An 11,297-nucleotide genomic window follows, 5' to 3' on the forward strand; every position below is an offset into this window, starting at 1 on the left:
GGGAAGGTGTCTGACCCTGCTGGCTGGCTGCAAAGCTCACCCACATAGCAAGCGCTTCCCAGCTTTGCCTCCCGTCTCAGCTTTGGTCCCTGGCTGCCTCCCCACCCGGGGCCGGGGAGGGTGGGTGCCACGGCCCAGCGAAGGGTGTCAGCAGCCTCCCTGTTCCTGCGGCGGGTGCGCTGCAGGGGCTGAGGGTGAGCGTGCCTGCCTGCCCTGCCCTCTGTGCCTTCCCTGCCGCTGCAGGGCCCTTTGGCTCCCGTGTGGCACCCAGCCACCCCTGCTTGCTCCTCTGCCTGGGGACAAAGGGCTTTGCTCTCCCGTCCCATCCCTTCTCCTGCAACCCTGGGGCAGCTGGGTCAGGGGAGTGGTGGGGGTCCTGCCTCTGGCTTGTCAGGGATGTGGGGCGCCTGCCTATCCCATTGTCCTTCCCCCAGGGCGTGATGCCCGCTCTGGACTGGGATGGAGTGCTTCCAGGAGAGCTCCAGCAGAGCTTGAGTCGGCTGTGTTGGTAGTGCTGGGCGCGGGGGTGTTCCCAAACAGGTTCCCAGCCCAAGAGTTTTGCTTCCTTGGCCGGGCTTGTGTAAATAACCTGTCTCCAGTGGGAGGCAAAGTCTGGGAGGGCCGAGCCCCCAGTCCCTCTTTGCCTGGGGGGCTCCCAGCGCGGGCTGGCCCCTGTGGCCACAGGGTGCTGGGCTCCTGGCGCCGCATGGGAGCAAAGCTCTCGGGGCCACGCGCCGGGGCTGTTTGCCTTGGGCTCGCACCAGAGGTGATTTCCAGCCCGGCAGAGCCAAGGAGGGCAAACTGCCTCCAGCGCCGCTCAGCGCTTTCCCCACTCTTCCTCGCCCCATCCTGGCTGCCAAGCTGATGACTACGTGGGCAGGGAATGCTGTTAAATGGCTTCCTGGAACGCCTGCAGCAGATGCGGGCAAAATCCCTGCGGACACCTAAGTGAGGAGCTGGACCGGCTCCTTCCCCTGCCGGGAGCGGAGCACCTTGCCCCAGCCCGGGGCGGGGGGGGGGGGGGGGGGGGCGAGGGCCGTGCCCGGGCCGGGGGCACAGGAGGGCGGCCATGGCCCTGACTCGGTGCCAGGGGAATCCCAGCGCCGGCAGCCGCGCATTCCTTCCCACGCGTTTCCCTGGGAGCGCTGACCTGCGCTTCGCTAGCTCGTTTCTCTCGCCCACCCCTCAGACACCCGGCAGCCCCCAGCACCGGGGCAGCCGGCGCTGCAAGGGGTGGTTTTTGAAGGGGGGGAAAGATGGTGTCCTGCGCCCCCCATCCCCTGCTCCTGGCTGGGGTTCAGCCCCGCAGCGTCCCGAGGCACCGCTAGGCTCAGGCCAGGGGGCGTGGGAGCCCTGCTGGCCCCGAGGCAGCCGGGGATCCCCCAGCCCCTCGGAGAGCAGCCGGGGGGGCCTCCCCTGCCCGGGGGGCCTCCCCTGCCCGCAGCGTGGCCCCCGCACGGGCACGTGCTGGCGAACACCGCGCTGCCGCCCGCCGTGAGCGCCCCGAAACGCACCCGTGGGGTACCCAGCCCGGCCGGCACCCCGGGGCACCCGGCTAGGGGAGCCCCGCACCGCACGGTGCCTGGGGGTCGTGCTGGGCACCCCCGGGAGCACGTGGGCAGCCGGCTGGGTGGGGTGGGCGCCCTGGGGGCACAGTGCAGGGCTGGCCCAGCGCCCTGAGGAGCAGGGGCGTGCAGCGCAGTTAGCCCAGCACCCTGGGGACACCCAGCTGGGGCAGCCAAGCAGCCGGCGGGCACCTAACTGGGGTAGCCAAGTTGGCAAGAGAGGGACCCAGGAGGGCTGGTTGGGCCAGCCCAGCACCCCAGGCACACCCAGCTGAACTAGCCGAGCACCCCATGCACACCCGGCTGGGCTAGCTCAGCACCCCGGGGGCACCCGGCTGGGCTAGCTGGGCACCCGGCTGGGCTAGCTCAGCACCCCCCTGGGCTCCCGGCCGGGCCAGCCCGGCTCCCGCGGCCGAGCACGGGCGGCCGAGCCCCGGCGCCGGGCGGTGCGGGGCGGTCGCTCGGTCCCCGCTCCCCGCCCGGCCCCCGCCCGCCGCCCCGCCCGCCGCCCCCCGCCCGCCTCCCGGGAAGCGCGGGCACGGCCCCGCCGCTGCCGCCCGCGGGGAGACGCGTCCCGCGCCCGCCGGCCCCGCGCGCCGCGCCAGGTGGGTCCGCGGGCGCCTCGCGCCGGGGGGCGCGCGGGGGCGGGTCCGCGCTGCGGGGGCGGCGGGCGGTCACGCACGGCCCCGCGTGGGGACACGGCACCCCCACCCCCGCCGCGCGTGGGGAGGAGGCGTAGGGGCACGACCCGGCCGCGTTTGCGCGGGGACATGACACGTGGGGTGCGGACACGGGGCGGTCCCTCGCGTGGGGATGGCGGTGGCGGGGCGCGGCGTGGGGACGCGGCACGGGAGGGGGCGCGGCCGCCTCCCCGTGGGACCTGGCGGGGGGATGCAGCAGGGCCCCCCTTGCGCGGGGACACGGTGCGGGGAGCCGGGGGGGCCCTCCGGTGCAGGGGACACGGCGCGGGCCCGTCCGCGTGTGCCACTCCGTGCGGGGAAGCGGCGCACCCCCGGCGCGAGGGGACATGCCGTGGGGGACGTGGCGCAAGGACACGCTGCGGTCTTCCCCCGGGGTGACAGCGTGGGGACGCACCACAGCCCCCTTGGGGTGGATGTGGGGTCAGGATGTGTCCCACGCTGCAGGGGGACCCGGCATGGGGTGGCCCCGCGCCCCTTGGCCCAGCGCCCGCTGAGGCCGGACAAATTCATTGCTGGGATAACGGTGCTGGGCTGGGCCCCCGCCTGGAAATCCCCCAGGGGTGGCACCGGGGAAGCCCTGGTCACCCTGCCCCGAGCCGGCACAGGCACCCGCGGCCACCCACGGCCACCCACGGCTCCACACCACGCGGGGCTGCCCCTGCCCCTGCCCCGCAGCCCCCCGGGCTGGGAGCGGGTGCCCTCCCCGGGGCTGCAGCTGGGGCTCTCTCCCCCCAGATCCCCTCTTGCCGTGCAGGGGGGCTCGCACCCCCCCGAAGCGCATCCCTGCTGGCACCCTGTGATGGCCCTGGGACCTGCTGCCCCTCCGCAGCCAGCTGGAGAGGAGAAGCCGGCGGGGACGGCCGGGAAGGGGGACTAACCCCCCATCCATGGCAGGGGGCAACCACCCGGGGCTACCGGAGAGCAGCCCAGCGCCCGGGGCGTGCGCCCATCCCTCGTCCCCCCACCACGTGCAGCGCTGCCCAGCCAGCTCCCGGTGACCACTGGCCATGTAGGCGCAGCCCGGGGATCTGCCGACGGCCACCGTCACCATGCAGAAGGGCTACGCGGCCGTCCTGTGTGAGTACAGCCTGGGGATGGGGACCTGGGTGGCTTCAGGGTGTCACCTCGGTGGATGTCCCCAGGGGGGGAGTTGACACCTCTTGCTTTTGGCTGCCCAGGTGTCCTGGCTGTGCTGGGGCTGGAGGCTGCTGCGCCGGGCGAATGCGAGCTCACCCGCCTGCTCCAGGACAAGCTGCAGTACGAGATGCGCCTGCAGTACATGGTAACCCACTGTTTTGGGGTGGTAACCCACTGTTTTGGGGTGGTAACCCACGGTTTGGGGATGGTGGTGGGGACACGTGGCATTGCCAGGCTTCAGTTTGCTCCAGGAGGGGGACATGGGAGGGCAGCACCTGCTGCCTCAGTGACCGGGCGCTGGGGGGTTGATTTATTTTTTACTGGGGGCAGCTTGTGCCAAATGGTGCCCAGCGCTGCTGCTCTGTGGGGGTTCACCACCATGTCCAAGGGCTTTTTCCATCGGTTCTCTGATGTCATGCCGAGGCTGGCAGGGACATCCCCGTCACTTTGCTGCCCACCTCTGTGCTCTCCTTCTCTGTCTTTCCAGAAACACTACTTCCCCATCGACTACACGGTCCAGGTCCAGTATGAGGAGGTGCTAAGGCCATCCAACATCACCCGCCTGGTAAGACAGTGGCAGGGGACGGGCTCGTGACGGGGATGCTCCAGGGCCCCATGGGTCTCACCCGGGGCACCCTCTTACCCACAGCGCAACGGGACAGTGTCGGAGGTGGCCCTGCGGTACCTCTGGTTCCACGTCAGCTCCCAGGCAGTGCTGCGGATCCGCGAGGTGCTGCCGGTGAAGCACCCATCCTGGAAGTACACCCAGGAGCTGTGCCAGCTCTTCGATGCCCTGGGCAAGGAGTACAGCAAGTACCGGCAGGTGGGGAGACTGTGGGGCCCCCCGGCCCGGCCACGCGCGCACACGCAGCCTTGCACACCCCTTGCAAGGATGCTGGGTGCACACACAGCGTGCAAGCACCCGGTGCTGGTGCCTGCAGATGTGCATGGTGCGTGCTCACCTGGCACAGTGTGGGGGTGCACAAGAGGTGCACACATGCACACAGACACACAGACACACAGACACACACACACCGTGTCCCCACCCCACGTGCCATGTCCCCACGCATGTGTGTGTGTGCTGCGGGGACATACGCGCACAGATGTGCACACTCGCGGGGGGGGGGGGGGCACAGTACGGGCATCCTCCTGCTTGTGGGCGGTGTGGGAGGGCAGGCCTGGGCGGGCTGCTGGGGGATAGAGATTGCTCCCCGGGTGCAGGGCCGTGGGGCAGCGGCGGAGAGTACTGCACATCTGGCATTGGTGGTTCAGTGGTAGAATTCTCGCCTGCCACGCGGGAGGCCCGGGTTCGATTCCCGGCCAATGCAGCATGACTTTTCTTGCCTGCAAACCCCTTCTGGGGGACGAGCAGGGCTGGTGGGGGAAGAAATGGGACCCCCATCAGCACCGTCATGAGGTGGCAGTGCCACGGCCGGAGGTCCTGCAGAACGTGGTCCCCAGACTCATCCCCATTTTGCCGGTGGCAGCACCTTGCAGCAGCGGTACCAGAGGTCCTGCGTCTCCTCTGCGGCATCGATAGAGCCACTGTGCCCAGAGGCAGCTGCATTTGGGAGCTGGGTGAGGGTGGCCGGTCACAGCTGGGTCTCAGGGTGAACTTGAAACTTGGCGGGGTTGTCCTGTGCCACGGGGCAAGTTCTGCAGCCCCTCTGAGGAGAGACAGAGCGCTTTGCTTGCTTGTCTCATCAGCGTGTTAACTCTGAAGGCTAATGACAACCGGCCCTCGCTGGAGGTGGTGTCTGGGGCAGCAGGAAGAGGCGCTCCCATGGCCGGAGCCCCCGCAGCAGGGCTGTGTGTTGGGGTGCCATCCCTGGGGGGTTCACAGGTGGCAGCGGCTGTCTGTGGTGGCCCTGCCCTTGCTGGGTGCGTGGGGCAGCGCCGGGGGATGCTGCACATCTGGCATTGGTGGTTCAGTGGTAGAATTCTCGCCTGCCACGCGGGAGGCCCGGGTTCGATTCCCGGCCAATGCAGCAGCTTTAGTTTTTGCATCCCAGTTGTCCCAGGGGAGCACCTCGGAGGCTGCTATGGTGCCTGGAGGTTTTCCCTTGGGCACTCCTGGCACCCTTGGTCTTGCCGGGTTTGCCCCCGTGTGGGGTGCCAGGTGCTGACAGGGCCCTTCTTGACTCCTGTGGGGCTGTGGCAGCGAGCTGCTGTGGGGCTCAGTGGCTGAGAGGGGCCCTGGCTTGGTGGCAGTGACTGGCCCTGGCTCGGTGAGGGTCCCTGGCTCACTTGCAGTAAGGGTCCCTTGCTCAGAGACAGTGGAGGACACTGGCTTGGTGGCAGTGAAGGGCCCTGGCCCAGGGCAAGGGGGGCTGCCTGGGGCTGGGAGTGCTGCTGCACTTCGGAGGCAGCTGCATTCGGGAGTTGTGTGAGGGTGGCCGGTCACAGCTGGGTCTCAGGGTGAACTTGAAACTTGGCGGGGTTGTCCTGTGCCACGGGGCAAGTTCTGCAGCCCCTCTGAGGAGAGACAGAGCTCTTTGCTTGCTTGTCTCATCAGCGTGTTAACTCTGAAGGCTAATGACAACCGGCCCTCGCTGGAGGTGGTGTCTGGGGCAGCAGGAAGAGGCGCTCCCGTGGCCGGAGCCCCCGCAGCAGGGCTGTGTGTTGGGGTGCCATCCCTGGGGGGTTCACAGGTGGCAGCGGCTGTCTGTGGTGGCCCTGCCCTTGCTGGGTGCGTGGGGCAGCGCCGGGGGATGTTGCACATCTGGCATTGGTGGTTCAGTGGTAGAATTCTCGCCTGCCACGCGGGAGGCCCGGGTTCGATTCCCGGCCAATGCAGCAGCTTTAGTTTTTGCATCCCAGTTGTCCCAGGGGGGCACTTTAGTGATGTCCCTGTGACCTGTCTCTGCAGACAGATGTGGAGCCAGTGGTGGCCGACCTGGTGAAGCTGGTTCACAGCGTGGGCTCTGAGAGCCGCAGGAAGGCCGTACGCCCCAAGGCACTGCTGGACAACTGCCTCAAGGTCATGCGGATGCTCTACACTGCACCTTGTGAGTGGGGACTGATTGCGGGGGGGGGGGGGGGGTGGGGGGGGGGGGGGTGGGGCTTGGGGAGCAGACATGCCACCCCTGGGGGTCCTATCCCACATGGCAATGCCTGTTCCCTCTGCCCAGGTCGGTGGGAGTCCACCTAGCACCACAGAAGATCCCTCGCTTGATGCCTTCTCCTTGCCCTGGAGCCTGGGATGCTGCTTCTGCTCTGCCCCCCCAGCAGAGCCCCCGGGGTGGTCCCCAAGGAAAGTGAAAAGGGGGGACAGGTGCCACCCCTCCGGACCAAATGCCACCTCTTCCAGGACTGTGGGACCGTGCACGGCCATGGGGTTGACCCCATCCAAAATGCCAGGCACCTTCTGCACGGGTGTGGGGCTGGGGGGGCTGGGACATAGCCCCCTGTGGGCAGGCAGCTGCCGGCTGCAGCGCGGGGATGTGCCGCCCTGCCCTGCCCACAGCGGGGGCGAGGGCATCACCCGGTTCCTCTCAGTTTGTATTTTTTCCTCAGCTTTCATTAAACACAGGTTAATTCTCTAGCGCTGCAGCTCAGCTTCCAGCCAGGTCCTAGGAGCCTCCAACCTTACTCAAAATAAAGGACCAGCAGAGAGGACCCCAGCTGCCGCTGCTGCCTCCCCTTTCGGGGTGCCAGTTGCCCACCTCGGCTTTGTGGGAGCAATACTCACCCCAACACAGGGACCCTCAGAGCCACCGCCTGCCAAGCTGCCTCTGTCAGCCCCGGCCGCTTCCCTGGCTAGAAAACATCTGGATTTATTTGTTGTGCTTGGCGGTGCAGTGCGGGCGGCGTGCCGGGAGGGGCTGGAGGCTGGCCAGCTGCCTCTCCCCTTCCCAGCTTAGTTAATTACCTTAATCAGCTATTAGAGCCTTAATTGATGTAGTCCTGACTGCGGACTGCTTAGGCTTACAAGTCTATGGGAGTGTGCAGGTGAGGCTGTGGGCACTGCAGCGTGAGCAGATGGAATGTCATCATCATCATCGTCGTTGTCGTCGTCGTTGTCGTCATCTTCTTCCTCCTCCTCCTCCCCTCTTCATGCCTAGTGGTTCATGTTTATATAAAGCCCACACAGAGTTCATATAAAGCCCACCAACTGTGATCCACCACTTGATAAAAGGATTTAATTAGAGGGACCCCCCGCTCACCCATCCCTGCTGGCTTTAACAAATAACCCCCAGGTGGTCCAGGGCCCCACCTGGGGATGCCTGAGCCCGTGGGGCTGAGCGCCCACCTCCTGCTCCCTCGTGTCAAGCGTGGGAATTGCCCCCCCTGCTCCTCCAGCGTGGGAAAACCAAAGCTGCCCCAGCAAAATGACCCGGCTGGGCTTCCCGGAGCACCCCCGCAGCAAATGGCTGGCTCGAGGCTTGCCAAAGCCCTGCATGGCCGGCCCACTTGAGCTGTTGTGACATTTTTTTTGGGTCCCTCTTTCGAGGCATGGCTTCAAAAATGTCAATGGAGTGTCACCACGGAAATGCACTCACTCCATGGGGAATCGGAGCCTGTTTGCAGTGTCTTTGATGTACCATGAGATGGGATGGATGCACAGAGGGACAGCCCAGGGTGAGGTGCTGAGGTCCCAAAAGACATCCCTAGGGACATGCTAGGGCCTGGGAGATGCTCCTGCTGTGAAACTTCTGGCTGCTGGAGAAGGAAGAGCCTTTGCTGGCCTTATACCAGCAGGAAAAATGACTGACAGCATCCTTAGGGTGGGCATGGAAAGGCCAACTGGTTTTGGGGGAGCTCCGGTAAGGCTGCCGCATGGTCTTGGTTTTGGAGCTGCTTGGGGTGCCCCCAAGCCCCCACCCAGTGTGGCTTGTGGCCACAGAGCAGGGCCATATCCAGATGTGCCCCTCAGGACCCCAGGGATGCCCCAGCAGAGCCTGGCACCAGGATGCAGGACCACGCTTGGAGCATCCTTCCCTCTGCTGCCCCACACTGCTCAGTATCCCTGGGGGGGCAGTGACCTCAGCTCTCAGTCCGCAAGCAGGGGGTCCCTGTTCTCACCCCACAGAACCAGAGCAAGCCTGGAAATGGTAATTAATTAACTTTACTGAGCTTGGTGGCTGCCATGGCCTGGCACCGCTCTCACCAGGGCAGGCTGTGCCCTCTCCAGTCCCAGAAGGTGCCGTTGCTGGTGGCTGAGAGCCGGGCCAGCAGCCGCAGGACGCCCTGCACGCTCTCCTCCACTGTCGCTGGGCCCTGCTGAACTCAAGGACATGGGGGACAAAATGAGGCCAAACCCCCTGCCGCCCCCTCCCAGCCCCAGCCTGCGGCACGGTGGGATGCCAGCTCTGGCCAGGGCAGGTTGGGAGAGACTGGAGATGCTCCAGCAGCCAAGGGATGTGGCTTTGCACAAAGTAATTGTCCCTAATTTGGGTGCTATAAGGGGGGAGGTTAATTTTATGGTTCCTAATAAAAAAGAGACTCCTTTGTCCCATCCCTAAGGCAGCGCAGGTGTAAGAGCTGCCCAGCCACGCTGCGAGAGGCTGCTCATCTCCAACTGCACCTGCCTGCCCCGCATGGTCCGAGGAGAGGGACTGGGGGGGATTGCGGCCCCGGGGTGCTGGGGGTGCTGGGGAGGCAGCCTGGGTGCAGCCCTCCCACCAGAGCCGAGCGCGGGGTGCCCTCTGCTGACATGCGGCCGGGATGGGAAGTGGAATAATAAAAAATAAGGAGGAAAACGGGATGGTCTGGGGGGAGGGCTGGGAATTGGCTCTTTGCTGCAGCGGCACAGCACCCCTAGCCCGAGGGGCTGCACGGGGGGTGTGTGCACCTGGGAAGGGGTGTCCGTGGGAAGGGATGCCTCTGGGAAAGGATGCCTAGGGAGGGGATGGCCATGGGAAGGGATGTTCATGGAAAGGGTTGTCCATGGGAAGGGATGCCCCCTCCCCCCCAGGAAGGGATGTCCATGGGAAGGGATGCCCCACCCCCCCCCAGGAGGGAATGTCCATGGGAAGGGATGCCCCCCCCCCCCAGGAAGGGATGTCCATGGGAAGGGATGCCCACGGGACTTTGCCAAGCCGGGGTGGCCATGCATCTCTCCTCACTCACCATCCCCTGTTCCAAGGGAGGTGTCACACAGCCAGGGTCCACGGACACACAGAGGATCCCACTGCCCCCATACTCCAGGGCCAGGCACTTGGTGAGCATGTTCAGAGCAGCCTGGAGGGGACAAGCCCAACCACCACCATCACAGGCTGGCAGTGCCATGGCGGGAGGGGACCCCCCATGTTCCTCCTTGCTCTCCCAGTGGTGGTACCTTGCTGCAGCGGTAGCAGATGTCCTGCCTCTCCTCCCAAGCCTCCACCGCCCCGATGGAGCCCAGGATGCTGGAGATGTTGACAATGGCGGCTCTGCTGCAGCTCATCCCACGCTGCCCTTCAGCCTCGGCTGCTTCCATCAGCAGCGGCAGGAACGCCTGCAGGGGACGGATGCTTGGGCATCATCATCCTCTTCCTCCCATGCTGCCAGCATTTGGGGCAGGGGTGCCTGTGGCCTCACCTGGCTTGTCTGCAGGGGCCCGATGGTGTTGGTGGTGTAGACGAGGGTCATGTTCTCCGCCGTCTCGGTGGCCAGCGTGCTGCGGCGTGTGGTGCAGGCGTTGTTGATCAGGAGGTTGAGGCCGGCGCTTCCCACCTCCTCCCGCACCTTCCCGACTGCCGCCTTGATGCTGTTGGGGTCCGTCACGTCTGCAAGGGGACAGGAGGGCTTGGGACGAGGCTGGTGGCCGTGTCCCTGGCAAGATGCTGTAGGACATCTGGCAGCTCCCAGTCATTGAGCCGGCAGTGACCTGGTTGGGCTGAACCAAACCGAGGGACCTGCCCGCTCAGGTGGCATTTCCCGGAGCCACCCATGGGTGCCATTAAATCCTGAGAGGCTTCGTCCTCATTCCACCCACAGCACCTACCTAGAGGCAGGACCACGACGTTGGGGTTGCCCAAAGCCACCTCGTTGATAGCCTGCATGGAGAAAGTGAGGAGGGGGGTGTCAGGTGGGGGGCTCAGCGGGAGGGTGGCCCTGTGGCGTGCTGAGACGGGAACCAGGCTCCCCCCACGTGCCGCAGCCGACAGGTTTTGACAAGCTCCCGTGGGAGAGACTGGGGACAAGTCTCTGCTTCGCTGCACCCAGCTGCACCCAGCAGCTTCAAAGCCACCGGCAGCAGTGCCACCGGCGTGGGAGCTGCCACAACCCCCCTCCCAGCACACCCACCGTGCACTTACCTATGCCAAGAGCAGAAAAAATTTAAATACATATAAACATACTATTTTCCCATGTCATCACAGTGCAAGATGCTGACACCCAGACCCCCCCCAAAGCCAGCTGGGGACAGTGGCACCCCCAAGTGTTGTGTTTCCCAGCCTATCCCAGAGCTGACCCCCCTGTCATTGCCCCAGTGCCCCCCTTACCTTCCCCTGGGGGTCCAGGCAAGCGGCGAAGAGGTGCCGAGGGGGGCTGGGCTGCTCCAGCAAGCCCTTCAGCAGCCCCAGCCCCAGGCCCCCGTCGCAGCCGGTCAGCAAAACGCTGCCCACGCCGAGCCCCTCCATCCCTGCCGCTCACTGCAGCTGGTTGTGCCGCCCCAGCGAGGTTTGGCAATCGGCCTTGGCAATTCAGGAGGCGGCAACGCGGGTGCTGCTGGGATGGGTGGAGGTGTTGGGGGGGGCACTGCCTGCACCCCCTCTCCTGGAGGGGCTGGGGGATGCTCTTCTGCATCCCAGGGGTCCCCCATCACCTTGATCATGATGATGTCTCACCCTCCCTGCAAAGCACTCACCCCGGCCTCCCCCCCAGCCATGGGCACCCCAAAGGGGTGGTGGGACCATCCCACCCGTCCCCCATTATTGGAGTGACCCCAGGGTACCAGCACATCCATACC

The 11,297-nt window shown here is 65.9% G+C and overlaps 2 protein-coding genes across 4 annotated transcripts; one reads left to right on the forward strand and one right to left on the reverse strand.

The window, feature by feature from the left end:
- The first annotated feature begins 1,958 nt into the window (after nucleotides 1-1,958).
- IL34 (interleukin 34) lies at nucleotides 1,959-6,947 on the forward strand. 3 transcript variants are annotated; one of them, XM_080411093.1, is made up of 7 exons: nucleotides 1,959-2,170; nucleotides 3,002-3,343; nucleotides 3,445-3,548; nucleotides 3,891-3,968; nucleotides 4,053-4,226; nucleotides 6,273-6,411; nucleotides 6,535-6,947. In XM_080411093.1, the coding sequence occupies exons 2-7, from the start codon at nucleotides 3,316-3,318 to the stop codon at nucleotides 6,552-6,554; spliced, it is 543 nt and encodes a 180-aa protein (XP_080267219.1). In that variant the 5' UTR covers nucleotides 1,959-2,170; nucleotides 3,002-3,315; the 3' UTR covers nucleotides 6,555-6,947. The 3 variants fall into 3 exon arrangements, with proteins under 3 accessions (XP_080267219.1, XP_080267220.1, XP_080267221.1); XM_080411094.1 differs by having other exon boundaries at nucleotides 3,096-3,343; XM_080411095.1 differs by having other exon boundaries at nucleotides 3,161-3,343.
- Nucleotides 6,948-7,085: 138 nt separating this feature from the next.
- LOC308073189 (C-signal-like) lies at nucleotides 7,086-11,197 on the reverse strand. The gene is made up of 6 exons (XM_080411104.1): nucleotides 10,831-11,197; nucleotides 10,332-10,383; nucleotides 9,926-10,113; nucleotides 9,684-9,842; nucleotides 9,476-9,586; nucleotides 7,086-8,626 (listed from the first exon to the last, which is right to left on the reverse strand). The coding sequence occupies exons 1-6, from the start codon at nucleotides 10,966-10,968 to the stop codon at nucleotides 8,510-8,512; spliced, it is 765 nt and encodes a 254-aa protein (XP_080267230.1). The 5' UTR covers nucleotides 10,969-11,197; the 3' UTR covers nucleotides 7,086-8,509.
- Between the last annotated feature and the right edge of the window lie 100 nt (nucleotides 11,198-11,297).

The sequence above is a fragment of the Falco punctatus genome (genome assembly GCF_963210335.1).
Source record: "Falco punctatus genome assembly, chromosome: 14".
Taxonomy (NCBI): Eukaryota; Metazoa; Chordata; class Aves; order Falconiformes; family Falconidae; genus Falco; species Falco punctatus.